Source organism: Anomalospiza imberbis, chromosome 9 (assembly GCF_031753505.1).
Source record: "Anomalospiza imberbis isolate Cuckoo-Finch-1a 21T00152 chromosome 9, ASM3175350v1, whole genome shotgun sequence".
In the NCBI taxonomy this organism is placed as follows: Eukaryota; Metazoa; Chordata; class Aves; order Passeriformes; family Viduidae; genus Anomalospiza; species Anomalospiza imberbis.
This window is the reverse complement of record NC_089689.1, coordinates 20,903,340-20,930,156: the sequence shown is the minus strand read 5'-3', so window position 1 is coordinate 20,930,156 and position 26,817 is coordinate 20,903,340. Positions and strand designations below refer to the sequence as shown.

The window sequence follows — 26,817 nt, the reverse complement described above, 5'->3', positions numbered from 1 at the left end:
ACCTGTCTGTCAGCTCTGGATCAGCTGTGAGCAAAAGGCTGAGGTGGGAAGCACAGCTCCCTGACTGCGCTGACATGATCAGCTCTCATGGTCCCTCTGCTCAGTTCCACCAACCACCAGCTGTGCACAAAGTGACACCCATCCATGTCCCCTCTGCTCCTGTGCTGTGGAGCAGGCACTTCCCAAGCAGCCAGCAGCGGGTGCGGGCACTGGCTTGAGTATGGAGCACAGGTAGTGCCTGCATTGCTGCACTAGCCCTGAGGGCTTTGCAGCACAATGCAGGGCATGGCCAGTGCTGTGCCAGGTGGCACCTGACTCTCCCCAGGTGTGGCCCAGGCTGCCCACAGGTAGAGGGATCAGTGTTGACGAAAACACACAGGAGGATGTGACATCACAGCGATGCTAATAGGTAGTTTGGGAAATGTAGGATGTAAATAGACATTGCCTACAGAAAACCTGTAATTTTCTATTATCAGTGTAATAAGCAGGCAGCTGCTGTGCCCAAGAGGCGCTGCAGCCAGGAGGGTGGGAGTGGAGGCTGCAAGCACCACTTTTAGCTGCAAACCCACTAGCCTGGCTGCCACAGGCCTTGCACGCTCCTCTGCCCAGGCACAGAGACTTCTCAGCACAGCTCACAGCTCTCTGGGTCACTTCATTTCATTCAGGCACCTGTATTTTGCTTTCAGAATAGGCTGCTCAGGGGATCTAACCTTTAGATGCTTCCCACTCTCAGCTGTGTGGCAGGGAATACTGCTGCCCACCAATGGTGGGCCTGAACTGCACAAGGGGAATGCAGAAACTATCAAAGACATGAAAAAAAAAGAGGAATATAATATGAAAGGACTTTATGGTTTGGAGTAGAGATAAGTAAGAGGGGTTTTGACATCAGTCTGATCAATATGGAGCACACTGAAGGAGAAGCACAAATAGACAAACTAATGAGGAAAAGATGGACTCACCAATGCCTATTAGAAACATAACACCTATTTTTCAGAAAGGTGGCCTTAGTCTGCATAGACAGCCCATGAGGAGACTTGGTGGTGCTGAGACTGGCTCTGAAAGTATGAGCCAGTAAGCATCTTCTTGCTGTGAAGAAGCAACCCAAGAAAGCACCAGCTGTAACTGCACTCTGTGAACATTCTCAATGGGCACAGGTCAGAGCCCTACCCCTGCAGCAGAGGCAAGCAGAGCTCAGTGCAGTTGTTCATGCTCAATCTATGCTGCAAATCACTGCCAAAAGGCTGCGGGGCTGACCCAGCTGTGGGGTGCGGAGTGCTTTGCACAGCAAGTCTGTGTCCTGCCACAGCAGAGGAAAGGGTTATTTCCTGGGGGAGGACAAGGCTGCCAAGAGCCCCCAGAACGGAGCATCAAGGTGTTGCCATTAGGGTTAACAGCTTTGATGTGCAATGAGTATGGGCAGAAATGGTCTAATCATCATCAGCCTCTTAAGAGGGCAAACAGGTGAGAAAGTCAGAATTACTACAGCACCTGAGTGCAAAGAGGATCTAATTAAATACTCCTGCAAATTAGTGACTCATTTAGAAGTAAAATGATTTAATTTAAACTCTGGTGATGAATTAATGTACACCTGTTCCCCCCATCAAGGCAAACAAATGAGTAAATAAATGGGAGGATGATGGGCTGCTTGGAGAGAGTTGGAGCCCTTACATGGAGTAGTGGTTGGCAAGTCTTGTCCCATCTCTGTACAGTGCTCTGCAGCCCCTGTGTGCAGTAGTACTGCCTTGTCTCCCCACCTTGCTCCACAACTGCCCTGGCACCAGGAATCTGCTCCTGTTCCTTTCTGGGGGGCTCATGGGAGTCACTGCTTCATCCCAAAACTTGATCTGAGTAACACTCCAAACAAATACACTCTTCCTAGAAAGCAGAAGGGCTGGGAAATTGGAAGGAAATGAGCCAGTAGGAAACTTAAAAGCACCATGACTTTTGCTTTGCTTTAAAGTGACAGGGAGATGCTGTAAGACAGCAAGTGCAAATTAAGAAAAAGCCCAATTAGTAAAACTCCTCCTTCCCAGCATGGAAGTGCAAGGAACAATTTCACCAAAGCAGTTCAGGGATCCCTGCTGCTACTGCCATGAAGACAGAGTCAGACCATTGAGAAGGGATTGGAAAAAGGCTCTTTCCTCAACAGACTCTAGAGCACTTCACAAATGCCTTGAAAACATCCCGGAGTGCCAGTTTGACTCTCAGATACAATCCACCTCGGGCTTGCTGCTCCCCTTCCTTAGTGCAGTTCCAAAATTCCTCTGCAAGCTGAGGCCCTGCTGCTGGCAGGTGTGGAGAACCCAGGCAGGCAGTGCCCTGGGGCAGCACAGCAGCTCAGGGAGCTGCACAAGGGCATGGGGACAGGAAGATGCTCAGGCAGTGAGTGCTTCCTGTCCTCCTGTGAAATCAACCGCATTAGCAGGAGCATTGACCACTGTCAATCTGCACCACGCCTCAAATGAGGACATAATGTGCCTCTGAATCAATTGCTGGCAGCAATTCAGCCTTATTATTCTTATTACCGGAACGTGAGCGCCGTGTGCCTGCCAGGCGGCTTCCCAATGAGCCATTAAACCCAGGCAAGCCCATTAAACCAAGGCTCCCTGCTCCTGGGCCCAGCACCCCCTGGGCTCACTGGCCCCAGGGACCCAAGCACCTCTCCCACTGCCTAACCTGCCTTGCCAGGGCTGCAGGCACGGGAGGTGCAGTGTCCTCAGTGGCTTTATGGGAAATGGAAGTGAACACAGGGTTTGGGCAAACCACCAGTGTTTCTCTCTACAGAAAACTGTGAGGAAAGGTCTGCAGCCTCCCTACCACACAGGAAGCAGGAGCACAGTGAAATTTCACACAATCTAAACATTACGAAGAACTAATGTGCCAGGCAGTGCCACACTGCCAGGCTCTCATCACCTGCTCTGCTCCTGGGGGCCATACACTAGATGGACATGCTGGATGGACTGGACATGAGGGGCAGTAGTCACAAGTTGCAGTTTGGAAAGGAATAAGGAAAAAATCTTCTCCTGGGAAAGTGATGCAGGATCTAGAGCACTACAAGAGAGCTGGAACCGGTGTTTCCTGTGTTTGCTAACAGCACAAATGGGGACAGCAATGCTCAGCGCGTTGGATCCCACAGCAAGAGTGTCAGATGAGGTGCGTGTGTGCCGACCCGTTTGTCCCAGGGCAGGTACTCCTGCACCGTCCGTGGGCAGGATCCTGCTCCCGGAGCACAGGCTGCAGCATGGGAAGGTGCCCACAGGAGGAGCTCCAACACAGCGACAGTGCCTGCCACCATCTGCACATCCACAGTCAAGGGGCTCAGCCTTTCTTCTACTTATCTAATTCCATTAATCCCACACTGTAAATTCGCTGTAGCTTTCACTGTACACTAAAAATGAAATACTTTCCTGGTGCAGCCAGGCCAGAAGCAGCTGCCAGACCCCGGTGCCCTGCTCCCCAGCTTGCTGCCTGCCTGTACAGCGTGGTGGGGCTGCACTCTGCCCTGTGCCAGAGCAGATGGCAGCAGTGAACTGTGCCTGCAGACGGCTCAGCTCCCAGCAGCTGCACTTCAGCCTCTCCTGCCACACCAGGGGCACTAGGAGCTACAGCTGGGATGGCTCCCAGGTGCTGGGAGCGAGGGCTAACCCACAGCTCATGAGCCTCTTCACTGCAGCCAGCCCACAGCCTGCTCTGTGCTGGCTTTGTCACATGGGCTGCACGGCCATGCAGGCTGGCAAACTGGTGTGAGCAATATTATTTGTTCTCTCACCTGTGGGAATAGAGGTCAGACGGCTGTGAGAAATCTCTGCCACCCTTCCTGCCCCCTTCCCAGGCATGTGGGGAGGTGCTGACAGGTCTTGTTTCATGTCACCTGTGTCTAGGTTACCCTGCTATTGCTTGCACAGCCAAGGCAAGTGCCAGACTGATGGCTCTAGGCCAGCTGGCCTCAATGGTTAAAAGTGCTGTTAAATATTTGCTCTCTGCCTGTGGTGCCACTGCTCCTGGAATGTGAGCCATCTATAAACAGCCCTGCACCCCACAGAGATGTCAGGCTGACAGGCTGCTCTACAAAAACACTTAAAATGCAACTATTTCAAAGCACAATCAAACAGCAAATGGGCCTTGGGGACTCACCGGCCATGCCTTCCTCCCTTGTGTCTCCCTGCTCAGCTGCGCTGTGCCCATTCTGGCAGCACCATTATGCCATGGGAAACAGGCTCAGGGTCTTCACTTCTCAAAGCATTGGTCACCACTACGTAAGGTCTGGGGCTCACAGAGTCCCAGGGTGAACACTGGGACTGTACCAATGCTTACTGCAAATGCAAGCATGTACTGAGGTGTAGTTCCTGTCTCTCAGGCTCCCACAGGGGCCACTCAGCCTGCTTCCCTCCCAGCTCTCCTGTTTCCACATCCACTCTGCAGATTTCCTTAGTCAGCAGCACAGGCCATGCCTATCCTGCCCTGCAGCTCTCCTATCAAAGGGAGCTGCTGCCCTGCCAAACCCACACATACAGGGACCAGGATGACAGCAGACCCACTGCTGCAGCAGTCCTGCACAGGCAGCTGCTGTTTTCCTCAAACTCAGCCCAGGATTCTTCTCACTGGCATTTCAAATGGGAGATGATTGCATTCATCCCCACATACCAACAAGGTGCAACCCCTTCTACTTTTGGGTCCATCCTAGTGTCAAACACTGTACAAGCCTGTCATGTTCAGCAATTTTCTGATGATGAGGAGTCAAACACAGCAGAATCCAGGGGAAAAATTATGTGCAACAATCAGCTACTTAATAGCTGCTTCAACATGAGAAGTACAACTGATTGGTGCTCTCAACCAGCCATGATATTCTAAAGAAAGAGAAATGAGAAGAGAGAGGCTCATGAAAGCAGCTAAGAGAATTTATTTAATGTTCATTTTTTCAAAAACAGATCCCACAGCTCAGTATTATGCTGCAGGCTCTATTGAGCACAGGCCTAGTGTGAGGATGGGAGTGCAGAGACACTGGATCTTGCTGAATCCCCACCGTGCAGCAGAGCCACAGCCTGCCTGTAGCAGAGTGGACAGCCCTGCTTAACATTTCAGTTGAACTGGTAGCAAAAAGCCCAAGGCAGACAGGTATGACTGCACACTTTGGCTCCACTGGCAGGACATACATGAGCACACAGGTAACTGCAAGGGAAGCACATTATTCCTTTAACATTTCCCAAGTCACAACATAATGCTGTAGTTCATCTCTCTGGTTCAGACAGTAAATGCAGAGGGATGCCAAGACCCTCCACCTGGCATCCCAAAGCAAAAAAAAAGAACTCTGTGCCTTCCTCAGATACACACAGCACACCCTTTGAACTAGCTGGAATTCATCCCTTACCTTCTCAACATAGAGATCTGCTTTCCCTTTCCTGGCATATATAATCCTACCTTGTGGGCAAATGCTCTGATCTCATCTCATAAATCAGTGTAGGTACGGTGCAGGAAGGGGTGGCCACAGGCACGGGCAGATAACAATTCAAACAGAAGCGATAACACATGCAAAGAACACTTCCCAAATTTATTTCCTCTTTAATACTAGTGGAGGGTTTATTTACAAGTCCCCTGCAGCTCAAGTGGGCTCTGCATATAAGCACAGCAAAACATCATCCTGCCATTCCTGCTCTCATGGCTGCAGAGGAACTTTTCCCAATTTTAAACAGTTGCAACCTAATCATGCGGCTGGAGAGTTCCCAAAAAGGTGAGGCAGCCCTCAGGTAGATCAGCCCCTTTCCCTCCAAATTCCCTCCCTTTGGCAAGTTGTTGTCAGGGAGGACAGGGCTGGAGGGAGTTGGGCTGAGAGAGGTGCAGTGGAGGGGCTCACCAAACACCCAGGACATGCCTGTGTGTGTCAGCAAAGGCAGCATCGTGGTGGATGCTGACAGTACCTACCATGGGGCTGCACCAGAGACATGGATAACGGTGGGAGCATGATCCAGAAGTGCAGGAAAATTTGCAGCTCATGACTGCAGGTCACAAGCAGAGACCTCTATGCAGGGAGGGGTGCTTGGACTACTCTAGGGCAGTGGGATGTTAGCAGAGTTTCTATGGGCACTGATGCTGAATAGTACAGGCTAATGCCAGCAGAGTCCAGTGGGAGATTAGAGGGAAAGCAGGAATGAAAACTCATAATGCATGTTTGTTGGCATCACAGGATGGCGCAGAGAGCAAAGCTTTGAACACAGATGGAAGTGAATGGGCATAGGATACTGCAGACTGAAAAACATCAGCCAACCTAGATGGACTGCAGCCCTCACAGAGCAGAACAAAGTAATCAGTGACAGTCCAGGTAGGCAGACACGAGCTCCCATTCACTCCTAAGACCATAACCATGGTGGCAGCATGGCAGGGTGCTGTGCATTCTCCTGCAAGGCCTTCTCTCTGTACCAGCCATGCTTCAACTGCTCAAGGCGAGTTCCCAGCACTGTGGGGTTGGCAGGGAGAGCTGGCAGGCTCCCAGGGCTGGCGTGGGAACTGACCACGCAGCATTGCTGCAGGGGAGGCACAGCTCAGCTTTCACCAGGCCCTCTCTGCCAGGGTCCTGGCCAGCACCACTCTACCCTGCTGCCCATCCCGCTCTCAGGCTCACCTCGTACTCCTGGGAGAACTTCAGCCCATCGTTGGCCTTGAGCCGGTCGATGTTGTCAGCGAGGTCGGTCACGGGGATGGGGGGGTGGTCACGCATGCCTGCAAGCGAGACAAGGAGGGAGGAGGGAGAGGAGAACGGTTACGGCTCTGCATGGCCGAGGAAGGCTCAGCAAGAGCGTGTGCACAGCAAACCCAGGAGGTGGGTGCAGGGCGGACACGTGTGACTATGGGAAGCGCCGGGCGGGATGGACGGAAGCTGACAGCATGCGGCACACACTCCCGGCGCGCGGGGCGGTGAACAGAACACAAAGGTGATGTGCAGAATGGGCATGACCGGGTGAGCATGCTCGGACAGTACAGCCACGGGCACACAGAGCAGGCCACGCAGCGGGCAGGGGCTTGGCCAGCCCCTGGCAGGAACAGGCCGAGGATACGCTGTCACTGCTGTCACTGTGCTTCCCGGGCTCCCGCTTGGGCTGAAGTTGAACACACTGGTGCTCTCACTGCCAAGGGCTTAGGCTGCTGATCTTCTTCCTTACCCCTAACAATGGCATTAGCCACAAAGAAACTCTGCCAGACCTGCAGTGAAACCTCTGCAGTGCATGTGCACAGCTTTTTGGGTAGGCAGATGCTGTCACAGTCCTGGGGGCATTAGAGAAGGATGAGAAGGGCCCCACAGAAGAATGGCTGATCCCCTGGTAGGACACTGAACAACATTCTGAGAGCTGAGGAGCAGCTCTGTCCACAGCTACATAACTCTTCAGTGATGCTCCAGAAGTAGAGCCTGCTCCAGGGCCCCAAGTCCAGCTCCTCTGGGCTGGCTCATGCAAGGCACCATGGGCAGCGATGTGCCCTCCAGCAGCTTCTGGGAGGCTGCTGTGAGCTGCGGTGCAGTTCAAGCCATGGCAGAAGTCTTGCCCTGGCTAAACCAGGGATGCAACATTACGGCTCATCCTGGGCACAGCTAAAGCCCTGCTCAGCAGAAAGGCCCAGAGGAAGGGATCCCACAGATCCCACACAGGGGACAGGTACTGTGGGGGTGTGCATGTGGGACTGGGAGGAGCCCTCCTGAGGCCCTGGGACTCAGAGCTTAACCATGACAACCTCCTTCTCTGATGCTGAGATGTTGAACTGGCAGGAACGTGATTGTGAAACACATCATCCAAATCCCAAGGCTCGTGACTCCATCGGCTGCTCTATGGGTTTCCCAGAAACCCCACATGGGTAATGATGATTATTAATAGACTGAAGCTGTTGACTCACACCCAGGGAGAGAGGCTGGAGCACAGCCAGAAGCTTCTCAATTGCTCAGGAGGCTGAACACTGCCACAGATGGCAGTGATGGGCCACTGAGGTGATGGAGCAGTCTCCAGGCTGGGTACACACATTTTACACGGTGGTGACAAGTCACAAGGTGATAACACGGAAGAGTTACACCTCAGACCTCTGCATAAAACATCTGACATCACTGCACACAGGCAAGACCCAATCCAACACACACTCATCCTGCCATCGCTCGGCAGTGCACAGCTACCCACAGATGGCCTGAGAACACAGAGACAGGTGGAGAAGGAAATAGCCCTATTCTGCCTTGTGCTGAGGTCCTCCTGCAGATGGTCCTTTTTGCCACTTCACTCATCAGGATCCCGGAGGTGGCTGAGCAAGCCCTCAAAGGGACGGAGATGATGCTGGTTTTGGCACAATGTCCTCACTCGTGCCAGAACTCTGACGCTGTAGCTCAGGAGCAGCCTTTGCAGAGCTGTCACTCATGAGCTATTGAATGATGAGAACAGTGTGGGACCAAGACAGAAGTGTGGGGCAGGAAGGACAAAGAGACTGGAACACAGCCACAGTATGTGCTTCTTCCAACACACTTACGTTCGAAATACAGCAGAGCCACAGACCACAGCAGAGCTGCAGACCCTCATCTCTGCTGAGAAACACAAGGTGGTCTCTCCAAACTTGTGTTTTGCCAGCCAGAGAAGTGTTGCAGCAACAAAAGAGCTGCAAGAGCAGGCAGGGGAAAAAGAGGCGGTTGGAATCCCATTATGGTGAACCTAGAAAAACAGCCACTGACAGTGCAGGGCAAGACAGAGATTTGTACACACTGCCAGGACTTCCACAAGCTCTTCCAATTGCTCTTGCAAGAGGACAGTGAGCTCACCACGAGGCTAGAAAAGCTCAGAGGTCTCACAATGCCTGCAGGAACACACATGGCAAAGCCCTTGGCTCTGCTCCCAGGGGAAGTATTTATCCTACATACTTCTCCCATTCCTGTGTGCATACATAGATGCCTGTACATCCCAGAGCAGGGTGGCCATGCTTTTATGGTTGTTTGAGGATTAACTTGAAGCTCAGAAGACAAGTGATAAGGGGGCACTTTTATCTGCAGGCTGGTACTACTCCATTCCAGCTGCTAGGGCAGTAAGCGCCTCCTTTGTGCCTGAGATTCTGGTACCCACACTGCAAAGCAGACCAAACGCAGGCAGTCCAGAGACCATTGAGAGTTCTGCCTAAGTCTGTAACAGAGGTGACCCAGCCTAGGGAAACCAGTTTGCCCGAGGTAGGAAGAGAGTGTGTTCAACCACTGAAGAGCCCCCTTCAATTTGCCCATTTGGGGTTTTTAGCTGATCACTCCCTCCAGAATGGCCAAGGTTATCAGCCCCACACAGGGCCAGCTGCAGGCCTGACACCATGACAGAGCCTGACCTACCACTCTGAGGGGGTAGGAGGCTGGAGAGCAGGGAAAGGGCTGCTGCAGAGGCCTCCTGGCAGCCCGTCACTCAGGACCTTCCCTTCTGCACTGTCCTGCGGTGAGCTGCTGTAGTGCCGTGCGAGCAGTACCGAGCCTGGCCCCACACATCATGTCAGAAAGTGAATCACTGCCATTTTACAGTCTGCTGTGAGTGAAGGTGATCTTCATGACATTGAAACAAAAAATACAGATATGAGAGAGAAAGGGAAAGAAAAAGCAAAAGGTGTCGAAAGATAAAAACAGGAGTTAAAACTAACTTGAGATATTCGGGCAACAGGGGACACTGGCACCTGCAAAGAAAAGAAATGGGGCAAGAACAGAAATCCCATTAGCCTTTAGTCATCATTGCAGAGGTTCAGAGATGGAAAGACAACAAGATGAAGATGAAAAGGAAAGCACCATATACCACAGCACCGGGAGCTTCCCTCCAGCATAGGACCAACTGCCTGGCCCTGGGGCTGCTCTGCAACTGCTGTTACACAGCAGGCTGGTGGCTCTGGCCAGTGCTGTCCCCTGACACTGGCAAACATGTGAAGCTGGAGCTACTTGCAGGAGAGTGAGTCCACAGGCCTTCAGAGCTCCACTTCTCACTGCACACCACTAGCCCCACCCCCATGCCCCAGGGAAGCCTGCAAGGGCCAGTAGATGGCAGGTACAGGGGGCATCTGTGCTACTCAGTGACCAGAGGGACTGCCCTCAGCCCCAGCCACCTCTGCTCAGTGCCCCTGAGCCTCCAGCTCACTCACAGCTCATCAGCAGCACAACTCAGTCTCCTTTCATGGTGTACTGGGACACTGCCCAGTCCTGTATCCTCTCAGTGACTTGGCATGGCAGTACATTAGTACAGGGAGGCCAGCAGTGGGGAATAACCCTTGTCTGAAGTGAAAACCACAAAAATGAAAAAGCTTAATATTTAATAACAGTAGACCAATTAATTATGCATTAAACAAGTTTTCCCTGCTCAGCAAGCTCCAGCAGGGAGACCAACTACCAGGGCTGGTGGCCAGCACCTCTTGTCAATGCATCCTCACAGCACTGCCTCGACCTCCATCAGGTGACAGGGGCAACAGCTTGGGCCCACTGGGCTTGGTGGATTCATGCGCCTCATTAATGAGGACAAGCTTGTCAGGAGTGGAACAGTCACTTCGAGCTGCACAACACCCGCTTCCACCCCTCAGAGACTCACAAGGGATGCAGTGGGGAGAAGGGGAGGAGGACAGAGTGCTGCCTCTTGGTAGGGGAGCATTGTCTGGCAGTATTCCAGGGTGCTGCTGCTGTCTCAAGTGAACTGCGCACTCTGGCTTGGTTTGTCTCTCCAGAGAGCCCTGCAAACTTGCCAAATGAGCAGCATCTTTGGCTTATCCTCACTCATAGACAGAAAAAGAAAATTTCCTGGCTCCCTGTCTTTCTGATGGCAGCTCTTGAACCTTGCTACAGGTCTGGCAAGGGACATCCTTGTTGCAAACACCCTGACCTCTCTGAAGCTGGGAGCAGATGCAAGCCCGACTTATCACAATTCTTCATGCAATGCAAACCACAAGCAGACAGCAAAGATGGCTTTTGTGCCCACATGGAGACATGTCACAGAGGCCTGTCCCCACACACAGCTGTCCTGGAGTACCTGTTTAACACCGTGCTCCTCCTCAAGAAGCTGCATGCTGTTGCTGACTGGGTGTGACCCCCTTCCTAGTGCTGCTCCTGCTGATCTGCCTGTTGAGATGTTCTTCCTCTGGCACATGTGCCTTCCTTGCTCCCCACAGCATTTTCCTCCCGTGCTGTGACACCATCCCGTGCTGTGCTGTGACCAATTAATGTGCCAGCTCTGCTGGCAACTACCAGCCTGCTGCTGCCCACACGTGAGATCTGCCCTGGTTCTGCCTGGGAGATGCACTAACTACAGACCCCTGACAGCTGCCCTGGCACAGAAAAGGATGTGCTGGTGTAGCTCACCCCAGGTGTGAGCCAGACTGCTCTGAGTGGCAACAGGAAAGGCTGTTCTTGTCCCCCCTGCCAGACACAGCAGTTTTACATCAGGAAATGGCCCCTTCAAAACTCTCCTATTAGATGAAAGCTCTTAGATGAATGAGCAGCAGGAGGAAAAGGAAAGTAGGTTAGAGGAGCTGCAAGTTAGAAGAGAGCTGTATGTGCCTCATTTGCTGCTGAACTGCTCCCTCCATCACAAAAGCCCAAGTGCTCCCTCAGTTCATCTAGGACTTGGACTCTCTGAAAGGCTCTGAACGAGTCAGGGCAGGCCTGTCTCTGATCACTACAATGACAGGTACTGTGCTTTCGGTGCCATCAGAGACGTGCAGACACAAAGCAGCAGCACAAGACCTTTCTGCAGTGTGAAGTACAGTTGCCTCCATGAGCTGGCAAAGCTACAGCCTGAGGCATCCCAGGCCAGTGAAAGCAGCATGCAGAGAATGGCTTTTACTGAACTATCGTCCTCTGCACTGAGACCACCATGATCAGCAGAGTCCTTCAGTGGGTCACAGCACTGGCTGCAGAACACTGTAGTCTGCAGGTAGCTCTTCTCTTGACCCTTAGCTGAGCAGAGCAGGAGAGTCAGCACACCAAAGATCCCAGAATGAAGGTGCTGGGACACCTTCAGCAGTGTAAGAGCTCTATGTACCTCCTGACTGCCCCAGATGCAGCCCATGTGGCCAGCACTGCACCAGTTGTGCTCAGCACTGAAGCTCAGCCAGGGTGAAGCCAATTCAGCACCTGGGAACATCCCAGGTGTGGACACTCCTGACTGCATGGAGGCTCCTCCCAGCTCAGGACAACTGTAGTGAGCTTCACACCATGTCTGACACACACCACACAACAGAGGCCAGCCCCATCCAGGCTCCCCAGCCTCACGGGCCTGCAGTGACAGGGCCAGGGAGAAGGATTTGCAACCCAGAGAGCAGATACTTGGACATCCTTGGTCTAAAGCCCACTCTGTGTCACTGTGACTGAGAAGGTGTGGATCTCCTGGACAGTGGGAAGAACTGCAACTCTGCCTCTGGCATGGGGACATGGATAAGGGGAACCAGAGGAAGCAGGATTCAAGAGGATGAGCTGCTCCTTACCTGGAGTCTGGTAGTTGAGCCGCCTCATCTCCACTGGGTCAGATGAGTGGGCCAAGAGTGAGTCCTTCAGGCCGATGGAGTGCTCATCCTTGGAAGAGGGGGAATGTGCCCTTTTCCTGTGGACAGAGAGGGCAGAGACAAGCAGGTGAGTTCTGGCAGAGACTGGCATGAATCACCCTAGGAAGGGGTCTGGGTCCCTGTGTCCCAGACAGCCAAGAGCATCCCAGGCTCCTGGGGCTCCGGGTAAGTCATATCATCTTCCGTGCCTCCAATTTCCCATCTATGAAACAGGAAAGATTATATATAAGCAATGTCAGATGTTTGATTAGTGAGGCAGTTTTGAAATGTGGTATGCTGCATAGTATTTATTAGAGAAAATGCAGATAGATGCAAGATGCTGTTTCCTCTTACTGTCTCTAGGAACTATTTCTTATAGTGGAAGGATATAATAAAATTTTTTTCAAGTATTAGAAATATTTAAATATAGAATGCTGTAATATAATAGTGTAAAGGCTCTTCAGGGTGTGTTTTATTGGGCCATTAATACATGTCTTGAATGGTTGAAGGCACCCAAGGCGTGTATTAATGGAACAATAAAATACAATGTTGTCTCTTCATGCTATATTTATGCCTAAAGCAATGCCACCACCTCAGGCTCTTGCTGGAATTCATAGGCAAAGCAGGGACAGATCCAATCAAAAAGTGGACAAATGAATATTAAAGAAAATATAATTCTGCAAGAAGAGTTTCTAGTGAATCTCTAGGTCCCACTTCTAGCTCTAGATTACAAATACGGTGGGTATACCCAAGGGCTGGAGAAGGGTGATGGGCAGGAGCAGCACAGCAGTTCTCTCTTCTGAGCCTGTGCTGACCCTGCCACTTGGCCAACAGACTGAGCATGCAGGAATACACAGGGACTTTTGTCTTTTGGCTAAAGTCCCCATATGGATTTTGCCTGAACCCCTCTGTTGACCTGATGTTTCCTGGAAGAGAGGGAGCTGTAGCACTGCTGCTGTACACAAATGCTAGCACATTTACCAGCCTGCAAATGGCAACACTCAGTCTCTGCTTTGGTCCTCCTTGTGAAGCCCCTGGAAGCACACTGAAGGGCTGCCAGCTTCTGCACAAAGGCAGCTGCATCCCTGGATAGTAATGACCCTGAACCATGCATGATCCCAAGTGCCCTCACAGGCACAGGGCACTTTCACTTCCATCAGAGGCTGGGCATGCTGGGCTGCCACAAATGAGAGGCACTTAGAGAAAACACAGTGCATAAATCATGAGTGAAACCTGCGTGTGTTCCTTGTGTGGCCCAGCCTGTGAGCTCCATCTGCAGCCTGAGGCTGCAGCAAACACTGGAGCTGTTCAATGGAGAGAACCAGCTTGTGAGTCTTACACTACTCTGAGGCATCTCAACATCTCAGAAGCCTTCCATCTGCCTGGACCAAGAAAAAAGAGCTGAAGGACTGAGAGCATTGATAGAAAGAATGGAGACTACACGGCCAACAAATAAACCCCCTATCAGGAGCACAGCAGGATGTGCAATGTGCTGCTGTGTACCAGTCCTCAAGCAAAGTGGGCCATCTTTTTTGGGGAATGGGCACAGCACATAATAAACTTTATCTATGTCTCATTAGCCCAGCCAGGGCAACTCCTAAACCATCCTCCAGACTCCAAGCTATCCACTGCTGCTCAGCTTCAATTCATACCCATTACAGACTTGCCACTGTGAATGTTACACACAGATACCTTTGGGAGAAAATGCCTCCACAGAGAGGCTGGACAGCCAAAACCACAGCAGCACTCTGAGCACATGGGTGGTGCTGGAAGAGGATACGCTGCTCCCCCACGGGCGAGGATGCAGCAGGGACATGTATGTCAGGTCTGGGCACTGCAGGCTAGGGCTTCTTGGTGCTCCACCAACACAACTCCAGGACAAGGCAAAGCTAAGGCAAGGTGGGAATATCTTCTATGGGGCCCTGGTATAGAAATCCCCTCTGGGGCCATTTTCTCTCATTAAAGACCAGCAAACATGTTGTTTCTTACAGTTGCCCAGTATTCCCTCAAAGCTTCCTCATTAAGAGACTGCAGGAATGCGCCTGCATTTTTGAGGGAACAGCTCTCAGTCTGAAGTGACTGAGAAAACAAAGGAACCCCTATAACTGCTGTTATTGTCGGATTTTTTTGATTTTTAATTTAATTGCAAAAGCAATCTGGGAAGTCTTTGTATTGGAAATTCTCCCTGAGAGCTGTGAGAGGCTGACAACTGCTAGGAGGCTGATACCTTTGAGGAAACAAAGTCTTTGTAAACTCCTAAGCCTGGCATGCTCCACACACCCCAAAACAAAGATGCCCCTTAATAGCTTCAGGCTTGATTTTTAGAAAGGGAAATAGACTTGAAATTTTAGGAAAACAGATAAAATGGATTCATACCTTTCTTGCTTACTAGATCCAGGGAAAAGCAGGAACAGAAGAAAGGAGAAGATCACTGACACAGAAAGGCACTGACTACACATGCACAGCAGAACTCCATTTAATCAAGACAACAAAGGCAGCTCCCTTCCCCAGCTAGAGAGACATATGTAAATAGAGAGCCCAGGAGGAGCAGAACCTCAGAGCTGAGCTGATAGAGAATGACCTACTGTAATTGAACAGGCTACAGGAACACATGCAAATGCAACCCATGGCTCCTCCAGAGGACTAACAATCATCACACGCTACAGTTACAACTGGAGCAGGACTGCTCTGAGAGGCAAAAGGAGGTGTCTGCTCCCACAGGGAGCACAGTGTGAGGGTGGTTCTGATCCAGTAGTCAGGACTGAGAAGAGTTCCACTCTGATTTCAGCCTGGCACATCCATGCCCTGTTCTCACCACCAAGGTCATGTTCTTCAGTCAAAATTCACAGAAGGGGGGGCAGATCCCACAGATCAAGCAGACAATTTCTATAGAAAACCAGTACTAGAGAAGTTCCCAAGCTGCCAATCCAAGTTGTGATGAGAGAGCAGTCAGACTGGCTTTAGGGACAAAGCTGCTCTCTTCTGTCCCACTGTTCAAATGCTTCCAGAATCCACAGCAGCTGTGTCCTGGGGCTGATGTTAACTACGTTCTGCATACCCAGCCCTTCTGCTCTCTTACAAAGCAGCCTTCTGCTGTGCCAGGTAGAGACCTTCCTCCTCCCCATGACCACCAAGGACTGTCTGTCAGAGCACCCTGTACCTGAAGATTACAAGGAAGGCCCTGGAGGTGCCAGCACCTCTAGTGCTCATGCCATAACTGCCATGTCCCAGACTGGATCTCACCTTTTGAAGAGAAGTATGGCAATGACAATGATGATGATTAATATCACAGCCAGGACGGGTCCCATCACCCACAGCATCTCTGGTTCATCCTGCTGCTTCGCTGATGCCACTTCCATCACAATCTCATCCGAGTAGGGGCTGGCTGCATATCTCTTCTGAACAGCACAGGCAGGAGAGGGAGAGAAAAGCGAGCGTCCATTATGCTAAAGCAACAGCGACATCCCTGAAATGCTGAGGTTTCCCCTTGCTTCTGGCTAGCAGAGAATGGTCACATTTCTCAAACCCCAGCAACATCCCTTGAGATACTCCCTCCCTTGGCATCAGTGGAGGTCAAGTTGTGGCAACAGTTTCTGTCTGGCCTGACACATTCTGGGTGCCAGCAACTCTGCTGGTGTGAAACAGTTCCAGGGCCAGGAACTTCATGGCTGACAAATCTGACCTGGAGGTGCAAAACTCAAGAAGCCCAGCGATGAGCCCCTTGCCAGCCCTGGACTCTCTTGGATCCAAATCACAAGCTTTTGAATCCCAAACAATTGCACAATGAGGCTGGCTGATGATTCCTAAGTGGTTTACAATACCTGCTGTGCTGATATCAACACATCTCTTCAGGATAGAGCTATATTAGGAAAACCCCTGCTGGGTGAGGCGGGTTTTCTTCAAGGAATGAAATGACAGGGAACATTTTCTACCTGATGTCTTTGATAAACAGACCTTAGAAAGAGGCTCATTCTTACAGGTTCCTTTCCTTTCTGCAACGTGGCAGCCCAGTGATTTATAACCTGAAGGGACAGCTTTCTAGCCCCACTAGCTAGATGGAATCAGCAGACCCAAACCCTTCCTGCAGAAAAATGACACTGCACCTGGTGTTCTGCTGCTGTTTCTAAGGCTTATGGAGCTGTGTTGCACCTGCACAGCACAGCGCTACTGGGTCAGAAGGGTTAAATGCTGCAAAAACAAATCCTTTCTACCTATTAGAGAGGGCCAGAGCTGTATCAGTTCCGTGCCTGTGGCTTTTGAGCAGCACCTGCTGCCAGGCACTAAGGAGCTAGAAAGCTCTACTCCTGCCATAGAAAGTTTTGGTCACAGAAGAGGCACCTGTGAATCTATAAATCTCCTGTTTTAAGGCTGGAGTTTAAACGTGCACTTCATGTCTTCACATATGTGAGGAGAAGAAAGGGAAAAATCAAGCCTGCTGGTGTCACACAAATGCACATCTTGATTTACTCTCACAGGTGCCCTTGATCCCAGCCAGGCTGGTTTCAAACATGTACGGAGTACAGAAAATGCTCTTATCTGGGACATCCTTCTGGCAGCACGCACTAGTTCAGCATCCTAGCTGCTCTCCTCAGATTTATCAGCAGAGGTGCCACGTCTGGGAAAAAAGCGTGGGGTGTGGCTGCCACTTTGTGAAACCTTTCAGCCCTACAAGACCCTGTTTCAATAACTGAAATAGCTGCCAGCTCCTGGTTTAATGCTGTTCTTAGAGGACGTATGCACAGGACCACTGCAACCCATCAGACTGTTCCTACACCCCTGTGTCCACTTCAAACAACAGAGCAGGGAGTCAGCTACAGCTCTGAGCATGGCACAGACAAGAAAGCCTGCGACTCCCCTTTCTTGGGCAAGTGGCTACTCTGTGAGGGAGCAAAAAGGTTTTGTCTGCGACTCCCCAGGAAGGTCAAGGTGCATCAGTGGTGTGGGAGAGAAGGAGCACATGTTGATGTGTGCAGCAAGGTGTGACCATCTCCAAAGCTTTGTGTAAGGGGCAAAGATTCATATTTTTTCAGACACACTCTGGAGGCGTTGCTTTCCAAGGGAAGTCAGATGCAGAAGAGATCAGAAGGACTGTTATCTCAGTGGCATTTCCAAAGGCAGACTGCGAGGTGCAGGTGCTCCTGCTCCCTGAGACAGTGTTTCAACCACATTCCGTCTGCCTTTGAAGAAAGGCAATGTTACGCTCTCCTGCTGACACTAGAGAACAAACAATTTCAGAGGAGCTGGTGGGGGAGATAGTGCACAGTCTCATGTGCACTATCACACGAGGACAGAGTGCCTCATGCTCCAAATGAAAGTGGATGTGATGCACCAGGGGATGCAGAAAGGTGGTCTGTAGGAGCAGGGTATATAGGAGGTTTGTAGGAGCGCTACTGCTGGCTGGTGGCTTACTTGAGGTCTGTGCTAGTGAGAAGATGATGATTATAGTTGGGATCAACTAGTTAAGGTCACCTCTTCTTGAAAGGGATTGTCAGGGTAGTCATCTCAAGGCCTCTGCCTTACCTTGTTGTTAATCTGTGACTCTTTTTCCCTCACTGATGTGCACATCTTGCCACAAGAACATGTGAGCTGGATGAGTAATGAAGAACCTAACCAGCCCTAATGAGCCATTACAAGCAAATGAGGCTGAGGAAGGAAGCCACAGCTTGAAATCCAACCAAAGGATTTGGCCCATCTCTATTACTTCCATTATTTACACACTGGCTGCTGCTACTGCTGCCACCACCACTCCTGCCCTGTGTTTACAGCTGGACATTGATGTCCAGGTCTTGCACTGCTGCTCCTTGCTTGTGGCATCAGCCTCTCCCATGCCCAGGTTTCCAGCAGGGAGACATGCAGGAGCAGGAATCCCCACACAGCAGGAAGTGTGCACCTTTGCCCCCTGCTGATGATCTACTGTGATGGGAGACAGGTTTGCTTCTCCAAATGTCATCTCTAAGTGAAATTCTGGGCAGAGAAGCGCCTGTGAGGGCAGGTTTGCAGGGGGAGCATCCTGTTCACTGCAGAATCTCAGCAGTCGCTGTGCAGGGTAGGATTTCGTGGACTGTTTTCTACAGACACTTGCTTGAACCAAAGCAGAATGAGAACCCATCCCGACCATGTGCCAAGGTTCTGAGCACAGCCCTGCAAGCCAGAACTGAGCTTATGCAGAACGTGTGTTGACACTGTCCTCCGCGCTCATCTGTTATGTGGAACGCACGGTGCCATTTCCCTCCACAAACACCATTTATCAAGTCAATTCCCACGGCTGCCTCCGCTCGTTCAGGCCAGCGATGCAGCCTCCCTCCTCCCTTCACAGAAAACACTGTCATCCTGCCTTGCAGCAATTGCTCACCCTGCCTGCACTGAGCCCAGCTCAGCTCTGCTAGGACAGGCTGTGCCCCCCCAGAAAGTCCTTACCGTGTCCCCATCCTCCAGCGAGGCCAGCACGAAGCAGCGATAGCTCAGGTCTTGAGACAGAGGCTTGTTGTAGAAACCTTTGTAGTTCTTCTCATCCCCCAGGGTGAAGGTCTCAGGCAGCACATCCACTTGAGCAGCAATGTAGGGCTTGAGTCTGTCTGCCTGGCGTCGCTGCCGCCTGCTCTGACTCCCCTGGCTTATGGCCTCCAGCAGCTGGGGACAAACAAAGTGCCATCACTACTGCTGACAGCATGACACCACCTTATGCTGTCACCTTCCTGGCTGCAGCACTCGGCAGGGGGGAAGGGAAGGGAGGAGAAGGTAACCGGGTTTGATTTGTATCTAGTGATACTAAGGAGCCAGAGGAAAGTGTTATCCATTTTGGCACTGCTGGAGCATCTGTCTGCAGAACCTCACTGCAAGAACCTCCACTAGGATCTCAACTTTGGAAGCGTCCTGAGTCCTGGGAAGCTGACATGGAAAACGTCAGGGTTGAGGCAGCCTGGCTGTGACTGTCCCCCTGAATCATGTATCCCAATGGGCTGTGAGGGAACCAAGCCATGTTCTGTGGCCTAATTATTGGTCTGGACAGCAACTCACACACTCTACAGACACTGGATGTGAATTACAGCTGATGCTGATGTTTAGGGGAAAAGGGACATTTGCTGTGTCTTTTCCTTCTGTCAGTGCCCCTGTATCTCACCTGCTGCTGTGCTGCAGGCAGAGCTTTGTTTAAACCACACAGAATAGCAACAGATTTCATGGAATGTTCAGAGTAAAAATGGCAAATTTCATAGCCACAAGTTAATGAAAAAGGATATAATGCACAAAAATCCAATTGCACTGCTAAGAATGACTCTCGAATGTTTAAAGATCTCTTTTTCCAATGAATAAAAATGAACATCAAGTTTGGAAGAGAAATTCTAGGTCAAAATGAAGAAGGAGGGATGAAATACATTTCACACAGAAATTTATCAATGCAACATTGTCAGGGCAGATGTGGAACATCAGAGGGCTAGGGATGGTGATGTACACACAGAGTCACACTGCTGAGCTGGGCTTACTCCCCCTGAGGAGGAGAAGCTGGGTAAGAAACCCCTTACTCTTTCCCCTTGACAGTTCATCCTTGTCCTCTTATCAGTACTCACATAGAAGCAATTCAGGAAAACTATACCTTGTCATTATAGTATCACCAGGAAAAAAAAGAAAAAAAAAAGAAAAAAAAAAGGCTGGAGAAATCTTAGTTTTGCAAATGTCATTGTAATCCCGAGGGGAAAAAGCAGAAAGATAGTTTTTAGAGTGTGGAGTTTGCTTCCTACACCCATCTCTTGCATCTGGCTGAGATTACAGCTGAGCTCTTTGGAGCAGAAAGTGCAGCTCTATGTGCATAAAACCACAGGGCTCTAGTTGTGGTTAAGGTTGCTGGAGGCTTCTGCCACTTATACATGTAATGCACAGCAAAAGACTGCATCAGGAAACTGCTAGCCTGCAAAGTTCAGATCCTGAAAAATTAGAAAATTAATACTTCCTGTGCAAAATTAATTCAGCTGTCTTATATACGTGCATTGTGGTGCACCCTTGACTGCAGAGTCACAGACTATCTTTTCTGTAAGTCCCCTGCTTTGTTCAATACACAGGACAGACGGTGCTTAATCAAAGAGCAGATATTCCACATTTTGTTTTCTTCTTTGCATTATGCAGCCTGAGGCCTTGTTTATTGCTTACTATTCAAATCCAGCTCTGAAGACAAAATTAATAATTTCCTCATGGGCTTTTCTATGGTGCTGATCACTATACTATTACAAGTACTTCACAAACATTAATGATCTTATCTTCCAAACACCCATATGAGTCAAGATAAAAGTGATTATCCCAATTTTACAGATGAAGAACAGAAACACTGCAACATTAATGTAGAAAAAGTCCACTAAATTTGAATGTCAAATTGAAAAGACATCAGCTTGTTTTGTTTTTCAAGAAAACTTAGTATTTTCTTTATAGCACTGACTGTATCCAGTTCCTACTGACTTTCTCTGCAGCTGGGATGCTTAGGCTTTGCAAATGAGAGCTGCAGGATCTCAATCTGAGCGCTCAAAAACATCACATATGCAAGACACTGGCTGCTAATGAAAATTTTGGCTTAAATAATTTGCCTGAGGCTGGGTGAGACAGAGACAGAAACTAGTTCTTTCGATAGCTTTCAACCATCTAAAGCTGAAAACCAAAGCGACCTTCCTCATGCTGGTCTTCTTTTTCTTGTGACATCTGTGATGCTGGAAAACTTCTGCAATGAAAATATGCAGGGGACCTGTGGGTGATGGTTCTCCATCACATAGCTGTGCTTCATTTTGCAGAACAGAACCACAAATACACATTGTGGAACTGGAACCTTGCAAGAGCGACTGTGTGATCGTGTAAATAAAGCCAAGGGCTGACTTGCAGGTTCTGACCATTTGTCATTTCTGAGTGCTTCAAGCTTGCAACTTTGTTATCTTAATGGATCTTTCTGTGTATGATTTCTTGGAATTTTTTCTTTACACTTTGGGGGTGGTGGTGTGTGTGGGGAAGAAAGAGCCCACAAAGCCCTTGTGTGGGAGTCACCTGACACCTGCACATGCTTGGGTGTCAGAGCACTCCTGGCACAGGACAAGCTGCATCTTGGGGTGATGGCTGGTGAATGCTCAAAGCCTTTAACAAGCAGGTGTGAAGGGAGCTTTGTGTATTTTGTTAGACACAAGAATGAACTCTTTATCTACACTGCAGGCTTAGGTCCTGTCCAGAGAGGGAAAGCTTCCTGACAAAAAAAGCTTAATAAACTGAAACCAATAGTTGTCTCTCCTAGCTTATTTTCAATATCAGATTGGTCATTTCATCTGAAAAAGGCTGGAAGGACTGTACGACCTGTGACAGGATCTGGCCAGAGCTCTGAGACACTCAAGTGTGGTCTCCTAAGGGGGCACGTTCTGGGAGGTGGCTCCTCCTTAGCTTGACTCCAGCCTCCTTCCTACATTGTGTCATGAAGAAAGGCTGCATGGGTACCCATCCCACAGCCCCCATCTCTGATGTGCAGCCTGCACTTGTGTTGCTGCATTCATGCTGCTGCCAGGAGACCTGGGTAAAGTGTGCTGGGCTGTGTGGGAACCACTTCCAGCATAGCAGCTGCTACAGGCTCCTACCTGGTCCAGCTCCATCTCATCAGGCGTCCGCCACCGAGCAGTCAGGGTGCTGGTGCTCTGGTCTGCTGGCACAACCACGATGTAGTACCACCTGGGAAGGAAGGAAGTGTAAACACTGGACCCTGAGCCATCTCTCTGGCAGGTCACCAAATAAGGTGTGCCATATGACTCAAGGACGACCTACTCCTTTCCCCACCCTTTAAACAGCAAAAGAGCTCAGTAAGGAAAAGGCTGGTTTCCAGCTGCACCAGAGAAGAGAATACTGCCATTACCACTCATTAGAATAATGAAGATCTACAGACTGGATTCCAGAGGGTGGTGTAGGAGCTGTGAGAAGGACGTTTATATAATCGGATTGTAGCAAGAACCCTGGGGAAATTGTGCTTCAGCTCAAGGATACCACAGTAACGAATATGACTTCCACAAACTTGCTTTTTTAATCTCCTTGAGGCTTTAGGCATTATTTATTTAAAGGATATTATACGGTGTCAGAGAAAGTCCCTCCTGATCCTCAACTGTATTTTTGCCGGTAGCATCTGGAGTATACCCACCAGAGTGAGGGCAAGCAAACTGTCAGAGAATTGTCTTAATTTTATTACACATCAATATTTGCTCAGAAGGAGCCAAGACCATGATCCATATTATGGGTAAATGCCTGCCTCTGTAACACAGCCTGCTTGGAAATTCACTCCCAGGTTACAAAATCCACATGCTGGCAGAGGTCTGCCCTGCCTTTCTCTCCCCACCCCTAGCCCCCCACCCTGCCTTCTCCACTCAGGAATGGCACCTACCGAACTGGCACAGTGGTCTGCACTTTGGGAAGAGTTAGCGTGAATTTTCCTTCCTGTATGTACTTGTTTGTGGCGATGGGTTTGCTTTGCAAGACATCAGGAGCAGTGCGGATTGAGACGAGGTGCTGGAGCCCCCCTGCACTGCTCCCACGGTTCATCAGCACAAAAGAATAGTCCGTGTCTGGCTGGAGGTCACTTATGAGCTTCTTCATTGAGTGGCCGTCCACCTCCACACTCTGGCTATTGTACAGAATCTGAAACAGGAAAAGGACATGTGCATGCAGCTGACAGCTGCTGCTGCAAACTCACACTCAAAATAGCAGCGCTAGAGATGACAGTCTGGCTCTGGGCCCTCCCTCAGGTGGTTTGGCTACTGTATGCTTTGTAAACAGCCATAAATCTTTAGCTAAAGAAGAGCAACCCCCAGCAGAGGCTGAGCTGTGCTCCCTGTGCCTCGCAGTGATGGAGCAGAGAGGGGTCATCTCAGCCTGGGTGGCCAGGGCCAGCAGTGAGGCTGGTGGTGCCACACACACTGCTTTTCAGTACCTACTTGGGGGAGGAATCCAGATGGCTGTGCTTTGGCCCCAAGTGGAAATGAACGGGTCTTTGTTTCTTGTCTCACGAGGCTACAACACGCAATAGGCTTGTGGTGTAAAATCCTGTCTGCTTTAAATTGGTGTCACTCCCATGTCTACCAGCTGATGCCTGGTTGGATGCTTAATGCAGATCATCCCTCTCCCGGCAAGGTGACCGGGGGGTTACACGCCTCACCAATGATCTGACAAATCCGGCACAGGGCTCACAAATTGGTACCCAGAATGGCGGCTCTGCAGGTGTGACACCCTGTTGTCATGGCAACAGATGCTGGCACCACACAGCCGTGGGCAGGAGGTCGGAGCTGCTTTTCCCTGCCGTGCCTGCAGCGAGGGGCTGTGGGCAAGGCAGGGCAGAGCTGCTGGTGGCTGGGGGCACAGCTTCCCCATGCACAGCTTCCCCCTGTGGACCCTTCAGCTAACAACATTTCTCAATGCCCTGTTGTAGATATACAGGACCCCCACCTCTTCGCAGGCACAGCAGCCATGGGCACTGTTGGATTAGCTGCTCCCAGCAGCCCATCTGCCCTGGGAACATCAATCCTGATCCTGCTGGAACAACTCCTTACCCCAAAACCCTGGGTGTTGCCTCTGCAAAGCAAGAACTCACACAGCTCCCAGAGACAGAAACCAATGGGGTGTAGACAGCTAGAGAGGCCACAGGTTGTGTCCCAGCCCATTTCTTTGCACCAGGTGACTGTCCAGCATGGCAGGTGAGCGCTGGTTTCCTGAGAGTGGTGCAGAGACACAGCATGCCAAAAACCGGCAATGGTAGAGCTGGAGCATGTTAAACCATGCTAGTTACTAGGTGTTACAGGCAGAGACCCCATGGTAAAATGTGCTTGTTTCAACAGTGGCCTTGAAAGAGAGAGAAGACAGTTCTGTGGAAGATTAATTACTTGAAATAATTTTTCACCAGCTGAGCCCACTGTTCAGGCTGATGCCGGCAGCAAGGAGGGGGAATCAAACTTTCCTTCAAGACCCCTTTTCAGCAGGTGGCTGAACTCTACAGAAAGCTGCCAGCTTTCTAAGACAAGGGCAGCTGATTAGCACTGCTCTAATGTTCAGTGTTGGAGCTGGAAGGAAAAGAGAGGTCCTGGAAAGAGATCTGAAGGACAGTGGAGCACAAGGACCTGGCTAGGCCTAGAATTTGCAGCTCAGCTTTTGTGTTATCCAAACAGCAATGCCCACAGCATGCTTCAATCCTCTCCATGTCACTTTGCGTGGAGATCAGGACAGGAAAAGAGCTCCAGTTTTTTTCCTGTTGAGAAAAGACTCCTACCAGGTAACACAGCAGCAGAGAGAAGCCAGCTATGGAGAAGAGATGCAATCAATCTCATTTGTTGACGTGCTTCAGTTTTCAGGAATGAACTGCAAAAGTAAGCACCAAGTAACTAAAGTAGCAGGTTTGCAGGGACAAAGGCCCTGCTGCTGCACCACATGTGGGAAAGGCTGTCAAAGGTAGCATAGTAGAACAGCCAGAGAGAATTGTTTTCTGTTGTGACTCCTCTTAATGGTATTTCCTCCTAGGCTTTAATCCCTTTCTCCAAAGACATGTACATCAGCTGAGTGCTAAAATGAGTGAAAAATCAAAATGAAGAAATGCTTCTTGCAGCACTGGAATATCAGATAAGTAGTTGCTCTGACACAGAAGTAGGTACACCGAAGACAGGACTACTAGACTTGAAATCATCTCAGCAGCTTTGCTGTCTGGACCAGCACCACCCCTTCCAATGACATTGCAATAGTACAGGTCTAGATACACCAGATGCCAGTAAGTCAGGGCATGTCCTGGGGTTGCAGCAAGACCTCTCTTTCATGTGCTTCCACAGAGATTTGAACAAAACCAAACTGCCAGCATTAAAACCTATGCTGAAAGGATGATAAACCCACAGAGTTCTGCTGCCTCTTGGATAAGATTTCCCATTACAAATTCTTCCCTAATAAAGGCATCACCAACTGCTTCTCGGTGTGCTCTAGGGAAGACACCCACCAACTGCCTGCACATGAGCATGTGCTGGGGACAGAGCCATTTTCCTAGATCAAGAGGAGGCAGAAGAGATGGCAGGCATTTCAGTTCAGAGTTTCCCTGCCTGCTCTGCACTGTAACTGGCAGGGATACAGCCTCTGAATCAGTGCTAACACCAGATGATGATTTTTATTGCCACACAAAGGAATTTGCATCCAAAGACAGTGAAATTGGCATTTGCAACACTTTCCTGAAGCATTCTCTGCCATCCCTCCTTTTCACAGCTGCTGCAGCAGTTCCACGTCCCTTTACCTGCCACAACACCTTGTCTTCTCAAATGTTACGCACCATTAGTTAAGGCTTCTACGTAAACCTTACGCTAACGTAAGGGTTCAGAGACAGTCATTCATGTGCAGCTGGAAGATGCCCAGAAGTTCAAGCAGGAATGCTATTTAGAGGCTGCATCATGGCCCACTGCTAACTACCAGAGTCAGCAGCAAATCTGGCCCAAGGGTTCTGAACTGCCAAACAGTGCTGACCAGCCCACAGATTGCTGTAAAATGTCATTTCTGCTGCTCCTACTCACAGGAGAAGATTTGCAAAGCTAGGTGGGTCTAAATGTCACTGCTGAAGTTCTCACGTTTGATTTCAAGGCAGTACAGAATGTATTGAACTAAAAGATGAAAAGACACATAGTGTGCAACACTGGGAAAGATAACAACTCAATGGAAAAGTAGACAAGGCTGGAGTATTTGCAGGCAGGAGTAATTACTACATTCTGTGGGACACACTGTGAGAAAGCACTGCCCAGCATTCTAAGGGGTTATTTCCAAACCTGTATCATTATAATTTTCAAAAGGCGCTGTTCCTTCTGCCCATTTCTAAAATACCTTGTAATGCTGCCTTTAAGCAATATATCCTCTGTCCCACGTTAAGTTGAAGAATGTATCTCCAGAAAATGCACCTTCCCCAAGGAGAAGGTTGTATCTATCTTGCACTTTCCGTGAAAGCTCCAGAACAGCCTTCCGCAGGTGGAATAAAGAACTGAATAGTGCCTCTGCTCCACCACAACTGCTGGGCAACATTTTACAAGGAATTTATCTCCTGGACCAGAAGAAGCTGTGAAAATTCCCCAAAGAGATCTCAAAATTTCATTATTGATTTGGCAGCAATGAAAAATCTTAAGGTCTCAGTTCATTCTCTAATAAAAAAAGCACTAGTCCTGCCTGTGCTTCACTATTCATTGTCGGAACAATATCTACTTTAATTAAATCTGTTAAAGTAGAATATGACACCCTTTGGGACATAGATTTAGCATGAGACTGTTTATCAAGTGTAGATAATACTAATTGTTCCCATGGAGATTTATC

The 26,817-nt window shown here is 49.9% G+C and overlaps 1 protein-coding gene across 17 annotated transcripts in view; it reads right to left on the bottom strand.

Moving 5' to 3' along the window:
* PTPRF (protein tyrosine phosphatase receptor type F) overlaps positions 1 to 26,817 on the bottom strand; it is a 378,733-nt gene that overhangs the window by 19,457 nt on the left and 332,459 nt on the right. For 11 of the 17 annotated variants that reach the window (XM_068199067.1, XM_068199066.1, XM_068199078.1 and 8 more), the window contains 7 exons: positions 22,886 to 23,139; positions 22,095 to 22,185; positions 18,919 to 19,131; positions 15,745 to 15,899; positions 12,445 to 12,560; positions 9,628 to 9,660; positions 6,617 to 6,714 (listed from right to left, as the gene is read on the bottom strand). In XM_068199067.1, coding sequence (XP_068055168.1) covers positions 6,617 to 6,714; positions 9,628 to 9,660; positions 12,445 to 12,560; positions 15,745 to 15,899; positions 18,919 to 19,131; positions 22,095 to 22,185; positions 22,886 to 23,139 — 960 coding nt within the window. The remainder of the gene's footprint in view (positions 1 to 6,616; positions 6,715 to 9,627; positions 9,661 to 12,444; positions 12,561 to 15,744; positions 15,900 to 18,918; positions 19,132 to 22,094; positions 22,186 to 22,885; positions 23,140 to 26,817) is intronic. The other 6 variants (XM_068199070.1, XM_068199073.1, XM_068199072.1 and 3 more) reach the window with 1 other exon arrangement.